This window comes from Bacillus rossius, chromosome 3 (genome assembly GCF_032445375.1).
Source record: "Bacillus rossius redtenbacheri isolate Brsri chromosome 3, Brsri_v3, whole genome shotgun sequence".
NCBI lineage: Eukaryota > Metazoa > Arthropoda > Insecta > Phasmatodea > Bacillidae > Bacillus > Bacillus rossius.
The window spans coordinates 61,373,397-61,400,821 of NC_086332.1; the positions used below are offsets into that span (position 1 = coordinate 61,373,397).

General features: G+C 35.2%; 1 protein-coding gene across 5 annotated transcripts in view; it reads left to right on the forward strand.

Annotated features, from left to right (window-relative positions):
- The window catches only part of LOC134530772 (baculoviral IAP repeat-containing protein 6), a 328,951-nt gene that overhangs the window by 24,294 nt on the left and 277,232 nt on the right, over nt 1-27,425 (forward strand). For all 5 annotated transcript variants that reach the window (XM_063365948.1, XM_063365949.1, XM_063365946.1 and 2 more), the window contains exons 6-8: nt 10,535-10,754; nt 13,218-13,383; nt 23,390-24,883. In XM_063365948.1, coding sequence (XP_063222018.1) covers nt 10,535-10,754; nt 13,218-13,383; nt 23,390-24,883 — 1,880 coding nt within the window. The remainder of the gene's footprint in view (nt 1-10,534; nt 10,755-13,217; nt 13,384-23,389; nt 24,884-27,425) is intronic.

The following is a 27,425-nucleotide window of genomic DNA, read 5'->3' on the forward strand; positions in this document are numbered from 1 at the left end:
TGTTTTCTCTTTATACTTTGACATTCTATGAATAATTAAATGTTACAGGTTTTTGTTAAAAATTATGCACCAGAATTGTTGGCAACATATTAAACATCCAAATGAGCCATGAACTGGCCCACAATTCGTCAAATTTTGTTCTGAGTTTGCAGTAAGTATATTTTTAATGTTTAGTGAAAAAAAAAAGTGTTTTACATTTTAACTATTGCAGCAAAGGGAAACATTATGTACTAACATATAACTTGACAAATACAGAACATCAACACGTGGCTGGTTTTTCTTCCACATCCTAATCTGTGCCACAGCAGCATATGTATACTTGGGTGTGCGGACCACGTGCAACACTGATATAAGAACACGCACATAGGAAGTCTGGTTATATAAGATGAGTAGCACCTGCTTAAAACTTTCATACAAGTCATGTACACCGAAAAAACAAAGGGAATTTAGAAGTGGTGGCCGAAATACAATTAAAAAAAAAACTATTTAATATAATCATTACTTTACATTACTTAACAGTGCCACAAACTGCTACTGAACTCAACAAACCTCAAAAGAATAAAACATACCATGTCGGTCGGACGTCCACGTTGCTACCTAACTCCAAAGTTTACCTAAGAAATTACGTTTCTTTAACTAAGATCCCATAGCTGCTCTGATGAAGTGACCTGATTAACATTTCAGTCACTAAGAAGTAGGGATGGGACGATTCCAAAATTTTCGATTCCGATACCCGATTATCGATTCCTTAAAAAATCCTTCGATTCTCTATACTCGCCTAGTTAACTTAATATTAAATAATTCAAATTCATATTTATCAAATTTGAGTACACAACTAAGTTATTAACATTAACTCATATAAATGTTTACATTATTAGAAGTTAATGGCTAATATGTCAAAGGGGTCAAACTAATCTAAAATTTGTTTTGTAATACGTAATAAACTATAAAAAAAAATTTTAAGCTTTCCTTGAGCAGTATAAATTATTTTTGTTCATACAACTTGCCTAACTTAGAGAAGGGTACAAATTAACTAAAAAATTTGTAAAATGAAACGGTAACAAAATTAAGCAACAACTAGAGAACTAGCAAATACAAGTGTTGTACTTGATTGTGGTATTTCGGCATTAAGTTACATTTAAGAAACACAAAAACATTCGTTATTTCGGCGTTGTGGTAACGACCCAACAAAATCTATAAAACACTGACCAACTAATCATCATCGTCACACCATTCGAAAATGAATGTTTGTTTACATTTTTACGCTTTTTGGCGCGATTTAAAATGCTTGTGCTGCCCTGTACGGCTGGGTGACGAAGTAGCCTGGTTCGCCCGATCATCTGCTTGATACTACGACGCTGTTCCAACTATATGCCAGTGCCCCCGTCTGACGTGGTATGGCCACTCGCGTAAGGCTGTTCTAAACACCGTTTGCCCAATCATCTGCTTGCTTTTGTATTTATTTGGTGACGCTGTTCCAAGCTGACGCCAGTGCCCCGAGCGGTGTGCGTGGACTTTAAAACTTTGCCTGTTTGTCTTATCTATCCAAACATTATGCCGGAAAGGAAAATAAACGCTGTAGTTTTGCGTATTTTTACAGTATATTTTTGGGTTTAACATTATAACTAGTGGTGCACCGATGCGGATACCGATGAATCGTAATCGGCGATAATGGGTACTTACCGATTAATCGTAATCGGCGATTATCTTAACGATTATGTTGCCGATTATTTACGTCCCGGCGTAATTAAGTAGGTTTTAACCGTGTAATATTTTGTTACAGATTTTAGGACGAAATACCGTAATATTTGTATATTATACAAAATTCATCTAAATCCGTCATATCATAATTACAGATATTTCGTTAAGTTTAATAAATCTCATTGCCTGGAACAATAAAAAATACATTTTTCCTACACGTTTATTTACGTTTCGTCTTTTGTTTGTTTTGTGGCCTTGTTCATTACCTATAGCCAGAGACGTAAAATAGATGTCACGCAATCAAAATACCACAAACAGTTGCAGTGGTTTCTATGACAATCGATCTTTTCGAGTCGTAGTAGCGGTTCAAAATCGTGGTCCCGATACCTTCTAGAGTTTATCACTGCATTTTACCAACTCGTTATGGGCTTCTTTGGTAACATTATCCGTTGTTGTGTTATTTGTATGTGACGTGAAAAGTGAAAAAGTATTTTTAATTTTATATATTCAGTCAACATAAATAAAATAGCATGTGCTAGAATTGGTTTTTAGTCATTTTTATATAATTATAATGAGATGGCGAGTAGGGAGGAAAAAAATGAAGTGTGGAAACATTTTTCTATAAACTCAAGTGAACAAAATAAAGCAGCATGTTTATATTATCAAACGGTAATTTCTTGATGCAACCTATGTGATAGTCGTTAATAATGCTAGTTTTCCGCAACTAAAACTTACCCATTGTAAATTACAATTATTAGACTGTAGTTCAAGTTGTTTACAATAACAAATATTTAAATAATTTAATTTACACTTTGCAATGACTTAATAGTGTATTTTATATATTTTTGGTAAATATTTACAATCGCGGTAGATGCCAAAAAAATGCTAAAAACCTGAAAATACTTTTATTCTGTGCCCTTTCACTTCCCCTTTTCAAAACAACCGGCGGAGGTAAGAAATTCCAAATACTTTAGGAGATATCAAATTTTTTAATTTCATCATATGTAGAGTCGCGGTAGATGCCAAAAAAAATGCTAAAAATCTGAAAATACTTTTATTCTGTGCTCTTTCACTTCCTCTTTTCAAATCAACCGGCGGAGGTAAGAAATTCCAAATACTTTAGGAGATATCGAATTTTTAAATTTTCATCACAATACCTGTGAATTCAGGCGGCCACCATTGTTTCTTGTTTGCGAGACGAGTATGATTTTTTTTCCCGCGACGTAGGTGAACGACTACATTGTTTCTTGTTTAGGAGTATCTATTAAAATCTGAAAATACTTTTATTATAGTTATGTTATGTTAGGTTTGCTACATTAAAACACTTTAAAACACTATGGACGGTTAGTTAGGTTAGTATAGCTACATTAAAATAAACAGAGAAATATAAATATTAATAAATAAAACCGAGGTTGGCCGAAGGTAAATGGTTCGGGTGTAATCGGGAATGGCAGAACTTTATGTGCGTCTTGATTTACCGTTCGTGAATGCCTAATTAATTAAAATGGTCGATTAGGTCAGGTCAGTTACATTATTAATACTTTCAAACTAAGCAGACATTAAAAATAATATAAATTAATTTTAATGGTTGTTTAGTTTTAAAGTATTTATAATGTAGCTGACCTGACCTAACAAACCGGGACAAAGGATAAACGGTAGGAACTCACGTAATTTTTTTACTTATTACTTGCGCAACAAATAAAACATTAAAATTTGAAACGTTAAAAACTCAGATACGTTAGAGGCGGGTGCATTCCTTTGCCATTAGTAGAAAATGATGTAGTCGTTCTACCTACGTCGCGAAAATAAAAAATCATAAACGTAAACAAGCAACAATGGTCGGTTCACCTACGCGGAAAAAAATCATACTCATCTCGTAAACAAGAAACAATGGTGGCCGCCTGAATTCACAGGTATTGTGATGAAAATCTAAAAATTCGATATCTCATAAAGTATTTGGAATTTCTTATCTCCTCCGGTTTTAATGTAAAGAGGAAGTGAGAGCATATAATAAAAGTAATTTCAGATTTTTAGAATTATTTTTCGCAAATACCGCTACTCTACATGTTCAAAATTTAAAAATTCCATATCTCCTAAAGTATTTGGAATTTCTTATCTCCGCCGGTTGATTTGAAAAGAGGAAGTGAAAGAGCATAGAATAGAAGTATTTTCGGATTTTTAGCATTTTTTTTGGCATCTACCGCGATTGTAAATATTTACCATATTTTTATACTGTTATTATAACTGTATTTTCAATTTTACCAAATCTTGTTATAAAATTCACATGGGAATAAAAATTTTTGTGTGCATTATTACACTTAAAAAATATTTCATTATAATCGGTAACTGAATCGGTATCTGCCGATTATTGCTCTCATAATCGGTAATCGAATCGGTAATCGGTAAAGTCATATCGGTGCACCACTAATTATAACGTGAGCGTGTGTAAGCTTTTGTTTGCTTTAGTGCATTTATGATTAATGTTCAGTAGCGGCCATGTTGCGGTGTTTGTTTACCAGTGACGAGACAAATCTTTTACCCAGTATTTAAATTTCCCGTAAAAACATTGCAATTTCGCGTTTTAATACTAAATTTTGTGGAGAAACGCTGTGTTGTGGCGATTTCGGGTAAAAACTGTATTTTACGGTGATTTCGCGTTTATCGTCGTTTAATCGCGATCACGAAAAGAACAGGCCCCTTCTAATACGCAGTGATAATTTTTTTATAAATAATTTTTGTATTTTGACTTGTGTATAACATCGACTCAAGTTTTAGATATTGTTTATTTGTGGAAATATGACTGTTATATATGCGTCTAGTCAGTCATAACCCCACTCAAAGAGTCGTTAAATAATTGTATCTGACAGATTTGCAATGTTGTGAAATGGTTTTTTTTGCTACATGCGGGAATCGACTTTTATCATCGATTATCGATTATTTAAGTAGAATCGGTAGGTATCGATGAAATTGGGAATCGGTTTTCCCATCCCTACTAAGAAGTATGAGAAACGCTCTGCAAGGTCTTTTATGCCGTGCCCCAGGAGGGAATGCGCATGCGCACGGAGGGTAAACGACCAGCAAAAATGGAAGGAGAGGAGGAATATGACGTCTAAGGGGAACGGTGGTGGAAGTGGAAGGGAGGGGTGAATGCCGCGGAAAATTATGAACTCATGAAGACGAAGTCATTACAATGGTAATAAACATGCACACATTTTCGCACTTGTCACTAGTTACTTCATTTCTCAGTTCTTGACAGCTGGATATCAAGAAACAGCATCAGCATTGGGTGGCACTGTTGTGGGTGTGGATTTTATTTGCACGTGTGTGTAGTTATGTGTTCGATTATTATCTGTTTTACTGTATCATGGTTGCTACAGGACTAGAAAACCGGGAAAACCAGGAAATGTTAGGGAAATTAAAATGGTCAGGGAATTCCGGGAAATGTCAGGGAAAATTCTACGAATTCTGGAAATTTTAAAGTTGCTTATAATTCAAACAAAGCTTTGTTTTGATGCGCTCGTACCGCTACCGAACGACTCCGCTAAAAGGCTGCTGCTTAAGGCACACGGCATTTGCCACTTTTTTTTTTTTACTTGGTGTACGATTGTCCGTTGCAATAGGCTGTTACAACCACCCACCATAACTTCTGGCCAATCCAGGCACTCGTTTGTTCACTAGCGAACCCGGCCTTCATTTGTTCGTGTTTTGATCCTTTTTAATTTGCCCTTGAGACTTTGTGTTTGGTTCCGTTCCATGCAGTGAACTACAGAACGGGCATGGCGTCGTTTATCTTTTGCAGGCTATTTTCACGTGGAATAAGATGAGTACAAAGCTTATTACGTGAATTTAAAGGCATTGTTTCAGGTGAAGTTAGTTTTTGATGCGATCATAAGAAAATGAAGTGCATTTTTATAAAGAAGCAAATAATTCTCATTTTGAAAACTACCAAGCTGATACGAAAACACCTGGATTTTGTGTGCGGTTATGTTTTTGCATTTTTTCTATTTTGTTTAATTACTTTTTTTTTCTACCGTTATAATCCGTGAGTTCTGTTGCGTGACACTTACATTGTGTATAAAAAAATATGCATAACTGAACATGTTTTTCCCCAGAATCGTTTGTTAACATTGTAAGAATGTAAGAGTATTGCATGTTGTAATGCTGCTATTGTAATTCTCTAAGTAGGCCCGTTATATTGCTAGGTGTGAATTTGTAATAGTTTTTGTATTTGTGTAGTAATATTTTTTTAAGAATTCATAAACAATAATTGTTTAACCTAACCTGAAAATATTAATATGTACTTTTTTTTTTTAGCTTAGAGATGTCGAATAAAACTACTTTTGAGGAGAATTGGCTCAAGGAGTCACAGTTTCAGCATATCAAACCCTCCGCTAAAAAAAATAATTCTGCGTACTGCACTTTATGCTACAAAAGTATTCAACTCAGCAATATGAGCCGAAGAGCTCTCACCAGCCATGTCGAAGGAAAAAAAAACATCCACAATTCTGCCGTCAAAATAACACAATAAAAAAACCTTACCTCATGTTTAGGGATGGGATTTTCGAATCTTGGATTCGTCGAATATACCGAATCCTATGGATTCGAGGATTCGTAGGATCCGAGGTGGGATTCGAGGTAGGATTCGAGGTGGGTTTTTAAGAGTTTTAGGTAGTAATTGAAAATTGTAGTACTGGGCGAAGTTCGAAAATTTAGAACCGAACCGAACCCTTACGTTCGGTTCGGTTCGGTTCGAAACCTCATAAAATATATTCGAAAAACCGAACGTTCGTTTAAAAAAAATTACGTTTTTCTAATTTTCTAACCCCCATTTGAGACCATTCACAAAACAGCACAACAAAATTCCATTACATGTAATAATCCTACTTTTATCGCATAATCGTCGCCTCAACAGTTTCAAGTGCAGACAAAAAAAATTATTAATTGTCGCATAACTCGCATAGAATTTTTTTCATATAGGCGCGCTTTGTTTTTTATTTACTTTAGAGATTTTTGTATGCATTTTTCGTACTACGTAATATAAACTATCGTACAAATGCCAAAGGTATTGTATATTATACCTTTAACTATAGTGCGTGTACGAGAAGTGTTGTAAAATCACCAAAGATTGCGTAACCCATACGTTAAACTAAAGCGCATGTACGAGAACTCTCGTATTTCGGCAAAACTAACGTGATCAAGTTAACACAAGACAAATGCGGTAGGAAATGATTACGTAAATTACGTACCTATTTTAAATTACTGGGATGTATTTATTTTCTTTGGCCTTTTTGGTTATAACAGTCAGGTACTGAAAATATTAATTTAATCTTGTGTATTAAAAGTACTGGTCCAGTAAATTTTACAGTACGGTACTAAGTTGACTAGCGTAGTTGCGGCAGCCATCATTATTTCTCGTGTTTTCTTTTTTCCGACGCAAATTTCTATAACCACACTTCTTACGTTACGTTAACAAAATTATTGTTCTTGAGGTGATTTGCGATGAGCAGGCTTACGTCGTTGAAGTTTTCTAAATGGAGAAAAGATAATGTCTACCCAGATGACCCAGAACCACCCCAAAAAATGTCTAAAGTTTCTTCTGACGAGCAGCATTCTTCCAAGAAAACAGTAACTGCAGTCAGCGGGTTTTGTTATGTAGATAGGTAACTTAATTCACATTCGACTTTTTTTAAATGTCCTATTAAAAAGTGTTACTTATTAAAAATGTTATGTGGCCTTATGCTGAATGTTCGTCATCTTTATAATAATATATTTTTTTAATGAAGGTTAGTGTACACTGAAAAAGGAAGATACCTAGTCTTTTGAAATTTAGATGGAACTTCTTCATGAATTAAAAGTATATATAAAGAAATTAAATGCAAAATGATTTTCTCTAAACTGTTTTCTTTCCTTCATTATTTATTGCATAAACTTAACTTATAAAATGTATTGCAATTTAATAAAGCTAAGCCATATGTTTTAATTTTACATATGGGTGGAGAACTTTTCTTTCTCACCATTCAGTTAAAGACCAAAATGCTGGTGGTCGGTTCATTTTAATTCCAAACAATTATTTCTGTATGAGGTTTGGTTCGTCTCGGTTCGAAATTTTTTTGCTATGGTTCGATTCAGTTCGAAACTAGAGAACTGAGGTTCGTCCAGCTCTAGAAAATTGTATACCTAAATAATATTATAAAGGTAACGGAAATAGCACAAACATAAGATTAACTACGCTGCATTTTGTCAATTAGCATAACTACTTGATCATTTCCAACCTTCAATAATATAACATTGCAGAAAAAAAACTTAATTTTTTTTAAATGGTGTCTGTTATACAAACGTATTTTATTGAAAACATAGGAAGGATTAATGTAACAGAGAATTAGACGGATGCAAACTTACGTGTGTGGTTTTTGAGGTTATTTGTCTATTTTATATCAGGTGTATACACTATGCACTTATTTTATAATTTTATAAATACACATGTGATTTTTTTTTAATAACATGTGAAATTTAGTGTGGGGACTGGGATTCGAGATTCGATGACAAACACTGAGGATTCGAACAAGGATTCGGATTCGACCAAAATGTGGATTCGTCCCATCCCTACTCATGTTGAAATTTTTATATTACATTTAATCATATGCACGTTAATATTTATGGTATGTATTTCATAAGAAAGTCAGGGAATTTTTCTCTTAAATTTCTGGAAAACAGGGAAAAGTCAGGGAATTCTAAGATTCTATTTCTGTAGCAACCATGTGTATGCACATGCAAGAAGCCAAGAACTACCTGCAACTTCAAATGAAATATTTTTCCAAGTATTTGTGTTTGTGCAAGGAACGATTGTCATCTTAGCCGGGCACGATAGTGACTTGTCACAAGGTGACAAAAAATAAATAATTAAATCAGCAGACATTTAGCCTGATTCATTATTAATATTTTAAGATGGTATTCTTTTAATTTTGTTTTGGGTTGTATGAAGTTTTGAATTAATGCCCAATACCAGCTTCATAGCGAAATGCTTAAAATTCACTACATTAGTATTCCCTACCATTGTCTGACCTCAGTATGTATTTTAATATTTAAGCTGGTTAAGTAATGTTTATAGTTTTTTAAATTATTTAAAACCTGTTAAAATTTCACCTGTTAGGATTTGTAGCTATAATCCTCTTCTAAGGTCAACATGTACTTTTGAACCTGCTGGAGATGTGCCCAATAGACCACACAGTTCTGTATGAATCAGCTGTAAAGGACTTATTGATTCTGATGGTATGTTATAAGATGATATTCTGTGACTTTTCCTGATCACAAACTTCACAGACAAATCTTGAGTTTGCCTGTTAAAAAAATTAACTATGTATCTACTATGAGATAGTTCCATTTTGAGTTCGTTAGAATGGGGGAACTGATACACATTAATTATCTTGTAAAAAAGTTTAGGTTCTATTGAGTCACCTGATACATCGACTTTCAAAATTTCAATTTTCAATTATCAATCGTACTTATCTGGATGTCCTACTAACAAAATGGTTCCTAAGCAGGTATTACCAACAAGTCCAGTGTTCATGAGCTTGTAAGCTATAGCTGAATTTTAGTTACAGTTTCTTCCAATGAGTCACAGTTTTCAATAGCTGTAGTAGTCAAAATTTGCAAGAGACCTACATCTTGTAAGCACTGTTGTGTCATCACTCTAAACCTTGCATCTTCTATGCCTCTTTTGCTGTTTTTGTGGGCTGGACATGAACATAAACAACCAGTTCCCTACCAATAAAATTGTAATGATCAGGCTGTTGTATCCTTTAATTTGTGCACTTACCTGTGATACATTTGCATAATTCTAGGTCCATAAAATAGTTGTGCACTGCAAACTTCTAGGCAGGGTAATTTTATAGTCCACTTATAGTTGCACCATTAGAAAAGCATGATCTTGTTTCATAAACTGGTTTGTTCATGTTTCAGCCACAAATATTTAGAATATTTCAGATCATACAAAATGTTCCTTTTTATAGCATTACTGCCATTTTTTACATCAAATAAAAATATTTTAAGTGTTTGAAATACATGATACTCTATTTGAATCCGTTAACAAAGTTTTTTCCTTAGATTTACTTTTCATACTAAAGAAAGGCTTTTTCTTACCAAAATTTATTTATATTACTGATAAGTTTTGAATATATTTTAAATACAGTTATGTGCTTTTCAGTTATTACACTCTAGACTGTGATCACATGAGCTGCTATCAAATGGCAACAGCATCAACCATTTTCTTGCCATGGCACAATCGACTGTAGCAACTTATTATTTCTGATTGTTCCAGCTCATCAATAGGAATGTTCCTATAAATTCTTCAAAACTGCTGCCGCCTGTTGCCACAAATTGGAAATGTGTGAACGTCTGTTCACGCGAGTGATAATGTAGCTCTAGTATTTTTGGCACAATGTTTGGGCGAATATTATTAGATTGTGAATCGAGTTGATGATACTGGTCATTCATTAGTCATTACCATTAGATATCAACTGTTAATATTTGAAATTGTTTTAATGTTCTGTATCCCTGATTGGCAATAGTTCATCTCTTCTAGTCCCATAACTTGTTGTTTATTCACGCAAGATGTAATAAATTCATGACATATTTTAAATACGACTTTTCAATTAACATTGTGATGCACGCGCACACACAATAATTGTTTTTGTTTATTTTACACCAAACTCCAACTCAATTTTCTAATGATTTTGAAACAAACTGTAAATGGAAAAATTGTGGCTAGGTATAATCAACAACATGATGTTTTGACTGAGTTGGTGGTGAGACGTGTGGCTGTGTTGCATTGCAGGTCGGAGCACGAACGGCACTCCCCAGCATGTCCCTTTGTGCGGGGAGAGTACACGCAGAACGTTCCTCTGTCGGTGACGCTTGCGACCCTGCCCGCAGCACCTCTCCTCGACGAGGGCGACAGACTCTCCTGTGTGTCCACATCCTCCGTCCCAGAGCTGGTAGCCACAGCAACCAGGGGTGGGCAGATTGTGCTGTGGAATGTTGCACGCCAGCTCAAGGTCAGTGCTCAAGTTTTTCCCTTTGTACGGTTAACGTTAACTCTTGTGTGTGTGTTTCTCTTTTTTTTTATCTAGGTAGTTCGATGCCTCACTTAAGTTTAATGTTTGTACATTTAAAATAATTAGTTTGAGGCTTTCACTTAAATTATGTGGAAATATTATCTGAAAACGTTTTAGCTTTGTAATGCAAAAATTCATATGTTCCTGCTAATAGTGTGTGTGTGTGTGTGTTGTGTGTTGTGTGTGTGTGTTTTGTGTGTGTTTTTTGTGTGTGTGTGTGTGTGTATAGGGATGGTGAGATTTCGTTTTTGCGAAATAGATGTGAAAATATGCTAAATGATATTTTTTCCGCTATAAAATGCGAAATCTAGACTATTCCGAGATAAATGCGAAATCAAGGTAAAAAACGTAAATTTGTCTTCACTCTACACAATTTATTTACTGATTGTATTTCGTTTCAGTTCAGTATCAAAAGAAATCATCATTTTATGGCTTATTCACCACAAGTATCTTATTGTCGCGTCATTCACAACTATTGTTCGTAAATATTGAATGAAGAATGGCCATCCGTCCTCGCGATTGTAAACAAAGCAAAGAACAACTAGCTGGAAGAGTGTCCGTCTCTTGCAGAGTACAAGTTTTTAGGCCACCATATTGCGACATCTCTGCTTCGCCAATTGTAAGTCCCATTTTCTGGCTGTTTTTCACGTGTAAGCTGCGTTATTGTGTAGTCTGTGGAAGGTGGTGTGTTTACAAATACGTGCATACTGGAGAATGTGTTGTATACTGTTATCTCTCGTAAAAATGGGATGAAACATCATTTCCATTCGCGATCGCATAAATGAATACAAAAATGAACCGTTCTACGAAAGTGATAACGAATATTAAAATGTGCAATTTATGTAATCGCCGTCTGGAGTGGAAAAAAAAATGTACCTACTTGAAAAGCACATTAAATCTGGGGAAAACAGGCTGCAAAAAAAGATTTTTCGAGAAGTCGGATGAAGAAAAAAAGTCGGTAAAATGGCAAGTAACGGTTTCTGGCATGATCGAAAACCTAAATAAGGCGAAAATTGAAAAAATGAAGAAAAAAAATTGAAAAAACGAGTTTCAATAACATTATTTGTGCACTCTACATCAACTATGACCATGAACACGGCTAAAAAATATTTATTGTAATTTTAAGTATCTATTCAATTTATTGCACTCATAAGTGCTAAAAGGTTTTTTGGAAACCTGCCAAGATAAGCTATCTTCGTAGTTGTGCTAGATCTTTATTTCTGTGGTGTGTAATAATTAATATGTGTATTACCGTATTTGCTTGCGTAAAGGCCCCGCCCGCGTATACGCCCCTCCTTTATTTGTAAATATTTTTGAGAAAAAATTTAAAAACATGTTTTTCTGGGTTTATCTGAGGGCAGGGCAGCTTGGCATGCATTAAACAGCAAGCACTGTATTGTGAGCGGCGGGAGGTGATTTTGTAAGCGGCAGTGATACAGAGACTGGTATTATAGTTTGTCTGTTCTCAGTAGGACCGTCATGAGGCATGCCGGACGTAAGCAGTTAGTTGTATCTCAAACGACATGAAGATAAAGAAAGCAAAGCTGGACTCGTGTTGATGTGCAGTGTTGACGGAGTAGAAGGAAGTGAAGGAGGAAGGGAAGTGGGTGGAGCAGGTACCTACACTCCTTTGTCTGGTTGGTTGGCTAGCTGGCAGGAGGGAGGTTAAGCCACACCTCTGCCTCTCCCACCCGCCGCAGCACTGCCTCTCCTCCCTCTGGACTAGCTGCCTCTCTCTCCCTCCTGCCGCGTCGTTGCCTCCCTTAACTCCCTCATTAGAACAGACGCAGGACTTGCCGGTTCCGCTGTTTCATTTAATCAAAATTTAATTGGCGTTTAAATAAGTTGTGGCGGTATTTCATTTTGCTTTTATTACATGTTAGTTTTTCATATCTGAAAAAAAGAAAAATCTATTTTTCCTCCAAATTCGCGTATAGGCCCCCTCCCCTTTTTTGGAGTCGAAAATTTGGAAAAAAGGGGGGGGGGGGGGCCTTTACGCGAGTAAATACAGTATTTAATGCTTTTTAAAAATATACTTTTCTTCAGTAATGTAAAATGGGAGAATTGGTTAAATCTTGTTAAAAATGCTACAAAATGCTAAATTTCAAATTCAAAATGCTAAATGTTATTATTTTAAATGCTATAAATCACCATCTCTATATATATACTTTGTATAATGTTCAGGTTTGCTTATAATTGTAAAGAATGACCCTGTATTTTAAAAAAGGTTTTAAGATAATATTATTAAAAGGTCCTTAAAAAAAGCATAATGTTTCACCAAATTTTTGCAGATAACTTGTTGGGATGCACATGAAAATTTTCTTCTCCTTGTATAGTAAGAACTCAGGTGAAAATGTGTAATATTGCTTTAACTTAGAGGGATATTTTTTTGTGTGTGGCTAGCGTGAAGTGACCTTCTACGTATCGGCACCCTCAGCTCTTCCAGATGGCTTGCAGTTAAGCGACATACTGGAGCCACAGGAAGATTGGGCAAAGAAGAAGCCTGGGGACACAGGTGGTGAGATGTCTATACAAGAAATTGAGGAGATCACACTGGACATTGCCATTGGTTAGTGAACTTGTGGGTATTTGTTAGGAAAGAGAGTAAAAAAAATTGAGCCAAGCAACGGTGACCAATTCTCACTCAACTAACATTAGAGATTAGCACAATATTGGTAGTTTAGTTTTTCGACACATAAGATGACTTAGCTTATAGAAAAAGTTAATCGTTTTAGTAAAAAGAAATTTGAAAAGAAATTTTACCTTTGTATAAGACATGCAACCACTTGTATTGGCCATGGAAGTAGCATAACTTTGCTTATCCACATGTAGTCTAAAAATATTAAGAGTATATTTGAATGAAGAAATTATGTGATAGTTAAGAAGCTATACTTATTAATTATTCTCTATATCAGATCAAAATCTAAGAATTACAATATTTACGGACCCCTAGTATTGGGATCAAATAATTAAAAATATCTGTTTAGAATAAGCATTACACCAAAATTTTGAAAATGAATATAACAATATTTTGAAGTTTCTATTATAAGCTTATTCTGGACATAATTATAGATATGTAATTATACATTTTTAAGCTATTTTGTAAAAAAAAATGTCATTCCTGTTATTTATGTAAAAGTTTTTTTTCAACATTCTCTTTTTGTTTTTTTTGCCGATCATGTAAACGATTTTTGGCAACAAAGTGCTTTCTTCCAGCTACATGATTTCCCATTTCCTGAGCTTTTTAAAAATCAATTTAGGTTTTTCAGCAACTTGTTACTGTAAACCTTTGGTATTCATTACAGTGTCATTCTCTAATACACACACAAACCATGTGCAAGATGTCTGTTTACTTATAGCAACAGCAGATTAATGAACTGTAGAGCTACCTGTGATATGCATCATTGTCAAGTATTGTATTAGCCTGTCCCATGCTTTTTCAACACTCATTTTATCAAAGATTATGCTCTGTTCAATTGGGTAAGTAAGATAAAAGTCATAATAACTTGTGGGGAGAATGGGTAGGGTGATTAGTTATTTTACCATTACACACTAGCAGAATGCAGAGGGAAAGGGTTATTGCCTGGAACTTGATGACAAGCAATTTTATAAACAAACAGGGAGATCATTTTTAACTACATTGCTTTTTTAGTCTGTAGCTTAGTAAAAGATATCAAACCATAAAAGTATGCTATGACAGATACCAAACAACATTTGTAATTTGTGTTAAAACAAGAGTAAAAAAACAGGGTCTAGGAAGTCTATTCCTTCTAAATTGAGCAAATATTCCCTTTAATTCTGTCAATATGCTTCAATATATTGCACCACACTAACGTAACTAAATGTTAAAGGAACAAACATGAACATATTTGACAGATTTTAACTCCTGTACCGTAAAACAGTTTCTGATTATTTCTCAGGAGACATACAGTCAAACCTCTCTGAAACGACCCCTCACGGTTCTCAGGAATAGGGGTCTTAATAGAGGGGGGGTCGTAATAGATGTTTTCCGAAATTTTCAGTTGATTTCACCCCCCCCCCCCCCTTTCCGCAAACCGCTACTCGCTAAGAAACCAGCCGTACAATGGCAGGATGCCACTCACAATGCTAGACGGCTTTGATTTAAACCCACTTCAACCTTCATGACAAGTCCGTCGCCCTACAGGCCACCTCTAAAGAAAATATGTCAAAAGACAGTTTATTTTTACTGGTTAGTTTACATGTACGTTTTCTGCTTGCCGTAGTTAAATACACTAGAACCCCGATGTCACTAACCTCGGATTTAACGAAATGGTGATTTTTCTAATACATCCTCGGGAACCGTCAAAAAATTAGACATTTTGACCAAAATGTGAAAATCAGAAATAAAAAAAAAACGAAATGAAAGATCATTAATATCTGTTAATTTTAACACACAGCATATTTTTGTGTCGGCTTTAATACTTCCAATAATGTTCATGTAAGAATAACAAAAAAAATAATGGAACATTTCCTTTAAAAATATGGCAGCGGTAGGTTCTGCAACGCGAGTGGGCGCACACGAAGCTCGCCCGGCTGGCTGGCGGCAGCGGCTTCATGACGCATAAGCTCAACTCTCCCTCCCCTCGTTAAAATTCTTCAAGGCTAGCTCATCCCTCCCAGACACAAACCATCCAGTGTCCTCCCTTAAAACACCCCAACTTCGCTCCCCTTTGAAAAACCTTCAGTGAGAAAATGCTCTTTTCACCCTCTCTTCTCCTGTAAAATTTGGCTATTTAAAGCGGTGAGGGAGAGGTAAGATCGTTATAAATATTTTCGGACCCCTCCCTCCTCACCAAACACGCCCAAAAAAAAGTATGTCAAAATATGCCACTTTTCACACCAAGTTCGAGTTCAGTCATCTTTGGCAAGGAATTTACAAGCTTTCAAAATTAAATATAAATGTATTTTAATAGCAAGGGTCCTATGAAAAGGAATATACTAGTGGTGCACCGATGCGGATACCGATGAATCGTAATCGGCGATGATGGGTACTTACCGATTAATCGTAATCGGCGATTATCTTAACGATTACTTTGCCGATTATTTACGTCCCGGCGTAATTACGTAGGTTTTTACCGTGTAATATTTTGTTACACATTTTAGGACGAAATACGGTAATATTTGTATACATTACAAAATTCATCTAACTGCGTCATATCTTAATTACAGATATTTCGTTAAGTTTAATAAATCTCATTGCCTCAAACAATAAAAAATGCATTTTTCTTACACGCTTATTTACGTTTCGTCTTTTGTTTAGTGGCCTTGTACATTACGTATAGCCAGAGAAGTAAAATAGATGGCACGCAATCAAAATACCACAAACAGTTGCAGTGGATTCTATGACAATCAATATTTTCGAGTCGTAGTAGCGGTTCAAAATCGTGGTCCCGATACCTTCCAATTTTTTACACTGGGTTTTAGAAACTCATTATGGGCGTCTTTGGTAACATTATCCGTTTGTTATTTGTATGTGACGTGAAAAGTGAAAAAGTATTTATAACATAAATAAAATCACATGTGCTAGAATTGGTTTTTAGTCATTTTTATATAATTATAGTGAGATGGCGAGTAGGGAGAAAAAAAGTGAATTGTGGAAACATTTTTCTATAAACTCAAAAGTGAACAAAATAAAGCAGCATGTTTACATTGTTAAACGGTAATTTCTTGATGCAATAGTGTGATAGTCGATAATAATGCTAGTTTTCCGCAACAAAAACTTACCCATTGTAAATTACAATTATTAGACTGTAGTTCAAGTTGTTTACAATAAAAAATATTTAATAAAGAATTTAATTTAATTTCCCCTTTCAATGACTTAATAGTGTATTTTATATATTTTTATACTGTTATTATAACTGTATTCTCAATTTTACCTAATCTTGTTATTAAATTCACATGGGAATAAAAAATTTTGTGTGCATTATTACACTTAAAAAAATTTCTTCATTATAATCGGTAACTGAATCGGTATCTGCCGATTATTGCTCTCATAATCGGTAATCGAATCGGTAATCGGTAAAGTCATATCGGTGCACCACTAGAATATACCAAATAAAATCAAGCTGCTGTCACCAAACAAAGCATAAAACGGCCCAATGTGTGGTCGCTTCGTTACTGCTCGCGCGAGAGGCGAGACATGGAATGTTAGAAGAAAGATAAATGCGGGGGAGACAGACAGCAGCCAGTGTGTTTCCTGCGTGGGGAATAAGTGACGTAGCCTTTTTTTTTACATGCTTTATATTAGCTTCACCTGTATGTTTGTCTGTCCGTCTGTAACTCTGTCTGTCCGTCTGTAACTCTTTCGACTAAGAGTGAGTGACTCATCACAGTAAAATGTCCCACCCATTTCATTACGTTCGTTAGCCGAGCGGTCTAAGGCGCGCGACTTCTGTGACGTCAGCTTTCGGATTCAAAGATTGTGGGTTCTACTCCCGGCCACGCCGAAAAAAAAAATGTTTTTTTTTCCCCGGTAAATTCTAATATTATATCCATACATCTAACTGCAAATGATTCGTAGAGACTTTACCATTTCTTTGTGACGTTGCAACTCCAAATAGTTATCTCAGATGGTAATAGGTAGTGTCGGTAACTCATTTCCCTATGATAATTATACATAAATATAGTTAAAAAAAAACATGCTTTTAAAGAATATCAAACTAAAAAGTTAAAAATAAATATAGTTTAAAAAACTAAAAAAACGTGCTTTTAAAGAATATCAAACAAAAAAGTTAAAAATAAATATAGTTAAAAAAACTAAAGAAACATGCTTTTAAAGATTATCAAACTAAAAAGTAAAAAATAATTTTAAAATTAAATTTATGACAATAGTATATAAGTAGGGATGGGGCGAATCCTGATTTCCTCGAATCCGAATCCTAACTCGAATCCTCGACTGGAAATGCCGAATCTCGAACCCAAACCCGAATCTTTTAATAGATGATGTCCACATATCTAATGTAAGTGAGATGTATTCTGCTTGCACTAAAAGTCCCTTGACTTTATCACATGTAGATTGGTACATTTCTGGTATAAGTGTATATAAAGACAACAATTTTTTTCTTGAGAAATTTCAGTTTTAGTACAGATTAGCGGTTAGGATTTTTTCTATAAATAAGCTAGAGGTCTGCGAGCCTAAGAATTTTACTTCGAGCCTAGCTCGAGCTTTTGTGGTACAGTTACACTTTTGGGAAATTATTTTTATCTTAAACTTAATATCATGTTTGAATAAAGTATTAAAATGAAGTGGGCTTATTAATTTTGGGTAACTATTTACAGAGTGTGTTTACATTTTGCACTGCTAGAAAAAAAAAACATTTTTTTTCATTGAATCTTACCTGTTTCCATTGGTTCATTAGTAACTGATATCATCCAACTAACATAACCAAGTAATGTTTGTGTAAATGTAACATATCTTTGGAAAAATTTCACCCTTGTCAATTTTTCTGGAGTCCTTACTGAGCTTCAACAAACTTAGCACCAAAAATCATGTTGTTTGAAAAGTACATTCACATTGTTTCAACATTTCCACTTTTCAGCACAATAATTCTGAGAGAGATTGTCACAGAGTATTAAATTCTGTTCTTTAATCTATCATTCAGAACAATAATTTGTTCTGCACGTTTAGGAGTTAAATTAGCTCTACGATTGGAGATAGTGTTTCCAGCAAAAGAGAAGCGTCTCTCGCTGGCAACCTGCTTGGCTGGAATGCTTTAGTAAAATTGCTTAACCTCAAAATTAGTGTCATAAATATCTGTAACTGGTCATTAAAGTTTAATCAATTGAAAGTAATAAAAATAAAACCTTTTACTTCATTCAATTTACACTTGCAAAAAAAACATACCCACAATAAACCTACATGGAAATTAAAGTCTTTTTCAATATCCTGAAGTCTGAAGTATGTTTACTCATGTCATTAAATGTAGAGCTGTATTGAAGAAGCCGATTTTGCCAATATTTAGTTGAATCGGCATTTCTGCCGACTTCCGATACAGTACGCTCGTTAATTTTCGGCCGATATTACTGAAAAACGAAAGAGACTGCCATAACCTAAAAATCCACGAGTACCATTTTCACTTTTCGTAGTAGTACTGCATTCTTTCAGATCGCATTATTTCTTAGCAACATGTGCCAACCGTACATATCAAAGTTTAACATCCTTTTTTTTTTAACAATGTTCTTTAATTTAATATGTCATAAATAAATAATACATTACTATCACGGTTAATATACATCTCAGTTGTTACGGTAACTATAGTGCAAATATGGTAGCTATCATGCTTCTGTAGTAATTATGGTATTCTACAAAGAATCTTTAGTTCTTTTTATGGTAATTATCTTAAAATAATTATTGGGTTTGTACTGTAGTTATGGTACATCATCCATATTTCTTCGTATGTTGTTGTTCATTTGTCTTTTCTTCATATTTACGTGTGCCATTATTTGAGACAAGAAGTTTCAGAAAAAAATTTAACTGACATTATATCACACATTTAATGGCGTAAATGACGAGACCTCGGGCAATTTAAACGCTTTATAGGGAAAAACCTACCATGCTGGACCTCGTAAGCGAGTTTTAATGTATTTTTTTCCCGTAAATAGTAAAAACCGAATCCTTTGACGAATCCTATATCAGACCCGCCGAACCTTCGAATCCCTAGGATTCGGCGGATTCGGCGGATATTGGATTCGGTCGCCCCATCCCTATATATAAGCAATACTAGTATAAATGATAAAAAAGCATGGGGCGCTTAATATTCAAAAAATATGGCACAAAGCGCCTCAAGCTTTTTTCTCATTTATACTAGTATTGCTTATATACTATTGTCATAAATTTAATGTTAAAATTATTTTTTACTTTTTAGTTTGATAATCTTTAAAAGCATGTTTCTTTAGTTTTTTTAACTATATTTATTTTTAACTTTTTAGTTTGATATTCTTTAAAAGCATGTTTTTTAGTTTTTTAAACTATATTTATTATGCTTGGTGAAGCGACCTTTTACTGTCAACCCACGGTATAAAATAATTGCTTGAGCTGTCAAAATAAACATCGCTGCGGCAGTTAAAACAGGTCGAGGCGGGCGTGCATCCAGTCGGTCGCTGTGTATATATACTCGAAAAACATAACATCTCAATTCATAACAAGATTCCTTATAACCTACACGTATTGCCGGATGTTTTCAGCCTGATCCATAAAAGTTCTTTAGCCACGTTTTGAATGAAAACAACTGGCGGGCCAGTGTTGTGCCCTGTTTTGCAGACACATAAAGCTTTTATCAATTTGCTGACAGTTTTAATATATTTTTACTCTCGTTAAAATGAAGCAGATAACGTGATTCGTGGAATGAGGGTTGTCAAGCGCTGACAGCGGTCGACAGGAAGTGTTATCTATTTTTAGATATGCACTGCCTACGGCAGTACAGCACTCGGCAAGAGTAACGCAGTAACACGCTACTTACCACAAGAAACTTATTTTCTGTCCGATTTTCTTCGGATTTTGGGAAATTTTTTCACGGTTCCTCGAAATCGGGTTGTAATAGAGAGGTGGTCGCAATAAAAGGGGTCGCAACGAAAAGGTTTTACTGTACCCAGCTGTGTGTAAATAGTTACAGGTAGACTGCGCATCTGCTTTGATTATGTTTACCCTCTTTTATCGCATAATCGTCGCATGCGCATAATCGTTTAACCTATATTTTGGGCCTCAAAATTTGGATAAAAAAACCTCTCGCATAAACGTCACATGATGTTTTAGGTCTCGCTATTAAATTTGTGTAGGTTTTTTTTCGTGTAAAACGGTGGATTTTATAGTAGAAATCTAATATTAATTTGGACATTACCACTTACTTATTTAATTAATGGAAATTAGGGATGGGGCGAATCCTGATTTCCTCGAATCCGAATCCTAACTCAAATCCTCGACTGGAATTGCCGAATCTTTTAACAGATGATGTCCACATATCTAATGTAAGTGAGATGTATTCTGCTTGCACTAAAAGTCCCTTGACTTTATCACATGTAGTTTGGTACATTTCTGGTATAGCCTAAGTGTATATAAAGACAAAAAATTTTTCTTGAGAAATTTCAGTTTTAGTACAGATTAGCGGTTAGGATTTTTTCTATAAATAAGCTAGAGGTCTGCGAGCCTAAGAATTTTACTTCGAGCCGAGCTCGAGCTTTTGTGGTACAGTTACACTTTTGGGAAATTATTTTTATCTTAAACTTAGTATAATGTTTGAATAAAGTATTAAAATGAAGTGGGCTTATTAATTTTGGGTAAGTATTGACAGTGTGTGTTTACATTTTGCACTGCTAGAAAAAAATAACATTTTTTTTCCATTGAATCTTACCTGTTTCCATTGGTTCATTAGTAACTGATATCATCCAACTAACATAACCAAGTATATGTTTGTGTAAATGTAACATATCTTTGGGAAAATTTCATCCTTGTCAATTTTTCTGGAGTCCTTACTGAGCTTCAACAAACTTAGCACCAAAAATCATGTTGTTTGAAAAGTACATTCACATTGTTTCAACATTTCCACTTTTCAGCACAATAATTCTGAGAGAGATTGTCACAGAGTATTAAATTCTGTTCTTTAATCTATCATGCAGAACAATAATTTGTTCTGCACGTTCAGGAGTTAAATTAGCTCTACGATTGGCGATAGTGTTTCCAGCAGAAGAGAAGCGTCTCTCGCTGGCAACCTGCTTGGCTGGAATGCTTTAGTAAAATTGCTTAACCCCAAAATTAGTGTCATAAATATCTGTAACTGGTCATAAGTTTAATCAATTGAAAGTAATAAAAATAAAAGCATTTTACTTCATTCAATTTACACTTGCAAAAAAACATACACACATAAACCTACATGGAAATTAAAGTCTTTTTCAATTTCCTGAAATCTGAAATATGTTTACTCATGTCATTAAATGTACAGCTGTATTGAAGAAGCCGATTTTGCCAATATTTAGTTGAATCGGCATTTCTGCCGACTTCCGATACAGTACGCTTGTTAATTTTCGGCCGATATTACTGAAAAACGAAAGAGACTGACATAACCTAAAAATCCACGAGTACCATTTTCACTTTTCGTAGTAGTACTGCATTCTTTCACATCACATTATTTCTTAGCAAAATGTGCCAACCATACATATCAAAGTTTAACATCCTTTTTTTTTCCAACAATGTTCTTTAATTTAATATGTCATAAATAAATAATACATTACTATCACGGTAAATATACATCTCGGTTGTTACGGTAAATATAGTGCAAATATGGTAGCCATCATGCTTCTGTAGTAATTATGGTATTCTACAAAGAATCTTTAGTTCTTATTATGGTAATTATCTTAAAATATCTATTGGCTTTGTACTGTAGTTATGGTACATCATCCATATTTCTTCGTACATTGTTGTTCATTTGTCTTTTCTTCATATTTACGTTTTACGTGCGCCATAATTTGAGACAGAAAGTTTCAGAAAAAATTTTAACGGACTTTATATTACACATTTAATGGCGTAAATGATGCGACCTCGGGCAATTACGCTTTATACGGAAAAACCTACCATGCGGGACCTCGTAAGTGAGTTTTACTGTATTTTTTTCCCCGTAAATAGTAAAAAACCGAATCCTTTGACGAATCCTATATCAGACCCGCCGAATCTTCGAATCCCTAGGATTCGGCGGATTCGGCGGATATTGGATTCGGTCGCCCCATCCCTAATGGAAATAAAAAGTTTTCTGAGGTATGAATTTTCTTTTAAAGACTTTTTAAATGTTATAACCTTTATTTGTTTGTCGCCGCAGTGTACCACTTCTAAAAATGTAGCCAGCGCTAGATGGCATCATTAATGTTTGGTTATGTTGCTTCCCGTATAGAGCGTGTACACGTAGTCGAATATCGATATCTCGCTGATTACATGCAACGCGCGCTCTCTGTCGAGTGCCGAGTTAACTACATTTGAAGGCCCGCACTCTTTCGTGGTGTATACAACGATGATAGTTAGGCGTTCGTTTATGCTCGAATTTGGATCACAGATTTTGCTTTTCTATTTAAAGTACTTTTGCATGACTTATTAATTAAATTGTTTAGTGTGCTCTTTTATACATCACTTTTTAAATAAACGTACTTTCCATGATTGTGTTTTGTTTTTATGTATAACTTAACCTAAAAAAAAATTTCCCTCGCATAAATGTGGCACCCCTACTTTACAAACTTGATTTTAGTATAAAATGTGCGACGATTATGCGATAACACTATATTTTTTTCCCATGTGAGGAACATCATTATTCGACCTTTTTTCTAATTTGCAGATCATGATGGATTGTATATTACTAAAATTTAAGACGAGAACATTTCAAGCATTGATCTGATCATGTAAACTTTAATTTGTGCATGCACATTATATACATATATATATCTATAAACATCATTTATAGTTTTTATATTTTAATATAATTTTAACAGTAATTATCTGATATTGAATTACAGGAATATATTTTTTTTTTTTGAATTGTTGATTTTCGTAAATTAATGGCAGTTTTTTTTCTTGACAGGTAATATTCTGGGACCACCCGACAATGGGGTAGAATTGACGGCAGTGGCAGTAGTGGGACGACAGAAGGTGCAGGTCAGACGACAGCCTTCAAAGAAAATTCGTAAAACTGGTCGTCAGTCCAATCGGCCGCTCATTGTGGCCGGTATCACCGTGAACCCTGCCAACCGCAACGTTCACACGGACTCTGTGTGGGGCTCTCCCATGGTCAGGGCCATGAATGATGTTAATGAGGCCAGCAACAGGGAGTCCCAGCTGTTGGACATCATGAAGGTGCGGGATGCTGATACCTGGCCAAAAGCATCAGACAGCCCAACCATGGTCAAGCAGACGAGTTTGTACCTAATGGTGTATGCGGTGCATTACTACTCCCCTGCCCGGGAGGGTTGCGATGATGTGACAGATGACGGTGGAGGGGGTGGTGGGTGCGAGGGGGGCGGGAAAGTGTCTGGAAAGTCGAAAAAGATTAGTTCTGGGACTGGGACGACTGCATCCTCATCTGATGGTCGCCAAGAAAAGAACAATATCCTTCAGGATATCTTCCTTTCAAAGTTCCTCTATGATGTGCCAATGATTGAGGACATTGGGTCTGACACCACGCTACCTGCTCCTCACGAGAGTGCAGGAGATTTCGTGGACTCTCCCAGCACAAAGAAGAAGGATCTGCTGTACCAACTGAGTATGCTCGGGGCAGGGATTGGTGGCGCAGGCTACGATGAGGGCTCCTCCGGTGTGGGCATGCCCATTTACGAGGCCTGTCCTCCGTCGGTTCTCCTAAAGGCCAGTCGCAGTTCCAAGAGTCACGACGATACCAGTTCGAAGAACGTTGCAGACGAGAGTGCGTGCACCAAGATAAACAATGTCGTTCCTCTGCAAGGCGTACCCATACCGAGTGCTTACGTCTTGTGGAATGACCTGTCAGTGCTAGAGATACATCCTACGAAAGATGGGGGCCACATAGTCGTCCTTTTAGGCAGGAAAGACTGTAATATAGAGAAACCTCACACCTCCCCTGTAACAAATTATTCAGAGGAAAATGAAGTTACTGAGATGGATGTTGATTCGGATTATGTGGAGAGTGCCTCTGCTGAAAATGCTGGGGAAGATGAGTGTGCTGGGCAGAATGTTAATTTTTTTACAGAGGAGGGGGGCGAGAACTCAAAAATGTGCGTGAATGGGGACACGAAGCATCCCTTTATCGGTTCTTTACTCGTGTATGCTTTGGACCTGGAGAACGAGGACATGCGGTTGGTAGAGGAGCCAACAAATGTGCGGGAGTTTGATGCCCTAGAATGTCCAAGGCATATGGTGATGCTGCCTCTTAGGGAACAGGATGATGGTGGTATTCCTGTTAAGGGTAACTTGCAGGGTTTAGCAGCTCTTGTTTGTGCAGATGGAGTTTTGAGATTGTTAAATCTCTCAACATTCAAAATTGTATCCAAAGCTGCTCCCAAGAAGTCAGGGTCCAAGTTCATCTCGGCAACATATTGCAGTAGTAAGTTATTAGGCCTACTTTTTTAATTCTCTGGTTTTTGGTGTTGATGTATGTAACTGATGTGTCTACACAATGTCTGTGACATGCTGTCAGGTCCAACAGTGCTGTCATTCGTGTGTTGCAAGCTTCTCTTTTTCTTTTAGATTTATGCTGTTTCCATATTTTATTTCATGAGTAAAGTTTTTAAAAAATGGGCAGTATGTATAAAATAATTAAGAAAAACGTAAGTATTTACATCTAATACACTTCAGAATGTCGCAACTTGCTTATGGGGCTTATGGTAGGGGTGTTTTGGTAAACTGTATTTTGATGTATGTAGAGGTATTTAAGAATCACCAGCAACCATTGTATTTATTTATGACAGGTAAAACAACAAAAATTATACAGGGTGAGACTGAATTTGACTGACAAACTATGGCTACAGGTTAGAGGTGGGACGATACCACATCTTCGATACTCGATTCTGTATTGTTTTTTCAGTTCGATACTTTCGATACTCCAGGGAAAAATATTTTCCCATTAAGTAACAATTATTACAAATAACATAAATTAGTTTTAAACAATATAAATTCAATCTATCATACCAGCATTATGTCAGATTAAACTTCAATACATAATGTGTAAATAATTGCATTATATTAATGAAAGATATGAATTCATCATTATATATACATATAATAAAACCACCAGAAATTTAAAATACAGTCCATAATCAAGTAAAGCTGACATGAGAAACTGGCCTTACCAAATGTTATGAAGTCCTTTCTTGGAGGGGGGGAAAAGTCACCGAGCCTAAATTAGAAATAAAAAAAATTATACTAGTGTAAAAAGAAAATCAGAAATTTTTTCTTGTTTGTTTCATTTTACAAAAAACTTTATGCAACAGAACAATTTTCAATAACATTTTAACTTGAGAAACGTAAAATACAAAACAATCCGATTGTAAGAAAACAATAACACACGGGTATATTCAGTTCAAAGATTAATGTATGCACAAAATATGAGATCAGTGCTTTGGTAAAGCGCGTGCACCATTTTCATAATCATTGCTAGTTTGCGCCACTAGTCTCGCTTGGTGCTGGCCATAGATGCTACTAGTAAAGTGCACAGTCTTCCTGATACTGTCCATATCTATGGTGCGATAAAGTTATTTTCTTACATTTGCAACGGAAAACAATGAACGTTTTTCAAAATAAAAGCATTTAAACGTAGTTTATCAGGAGGAATATAACACAAAAATTAGTGAATTTTAGGAATTTTCTGCTTTGTAAAAACGTATGAAAATGGAAATCGTAAAAACGTATGAAACTAGAAATTAATGAATTTATAAGTGTATTTTCCGGGAAAGTAAACCATTGTAAATATAGTACTTTTGGCGGGACCAAAATTAATCGGCGTATGACACGGGAAAATGTATGAAACAGGAACGTATCATTGAGGTTCTACTGTAGTTGTATTTTGTACGATGGCGACTCAAAACTTAATTCAATACAAATGAACAAGCATTCCGGTATCGAAAAAATGTATTGAACTTACGGGTTCGATACTTGATACTTTACAATACCGTCAAGTGTTGAAGGTATCGAGGTATCGAAGTATTGAAAATCCCATCACTACTACAGGTTTATCACAACATTTTAAGACTTAAAATATCTACGATTTACAGGCTAGAGTGCTTCCCAAGGCTGGTATATGTATGTCTTTGAAGTTAAAGCAGGACAACATTTTTTTTTTAATTAAAATTTTTATTGAATCAATAGTGTCTGAATTATGTTTAATTGAAATATTGTTCTACAACGATCATGAATTTTGTTGCTGTAGCAAAACTATTTCATTGAAATAATTGGGAGTAACACCTATATCATTTACAAATTGACATGTTACTATCCCCAATTATTTCGATGAGATCATTTTGCTACAGCGACAAAATTTGCTGTGGTTGTAAAGTTTAATTCGATTAAACATTATCTAGATGTGATGCTTAAGAAGCACTTTAGATTGTAAGTTCTGTATATTTTCATCTTATCAACTTATTTTATTGTAATGAACCTGCGGCCTAAGTTTCTGTCAAATTCAGACTTGTCTTTTGTATGTATATAATAAAATCTGTTAAATATGATTGGCCATAAGAAAATTTCAGGGAAATTTGATTATAGTTTTGATATTTCTGGTGCAGGTAAAGTATTGTTAAAATAGATCATGACATCCAGATGTATTATGTACCTTTTTTTTAGTTGTTACTGTTGTGATTTAGAGTGCCTTGTCTCCACATACTTCTAGTTGTGCAATTATGTAGAAAAATTTGTTCAAACACTGTCAATAATAGCCATAACATCAGTTGTCTTTTATGCCAAGTTATGACCACAGTTCGGTTAGTTTGGTGATGAATGAAGTATTGTGAGTGATCCCTAAATAAAATTTGATATCTTGGCAGATGAGGTGAATGGTTAATGAAAACAAAAAAAAAAATCATAATGATACTCTACTGAACCTACCCTTGTGTGCCTTTGCTGCTCATTGTTGGTCACTTCTGTACTGATAC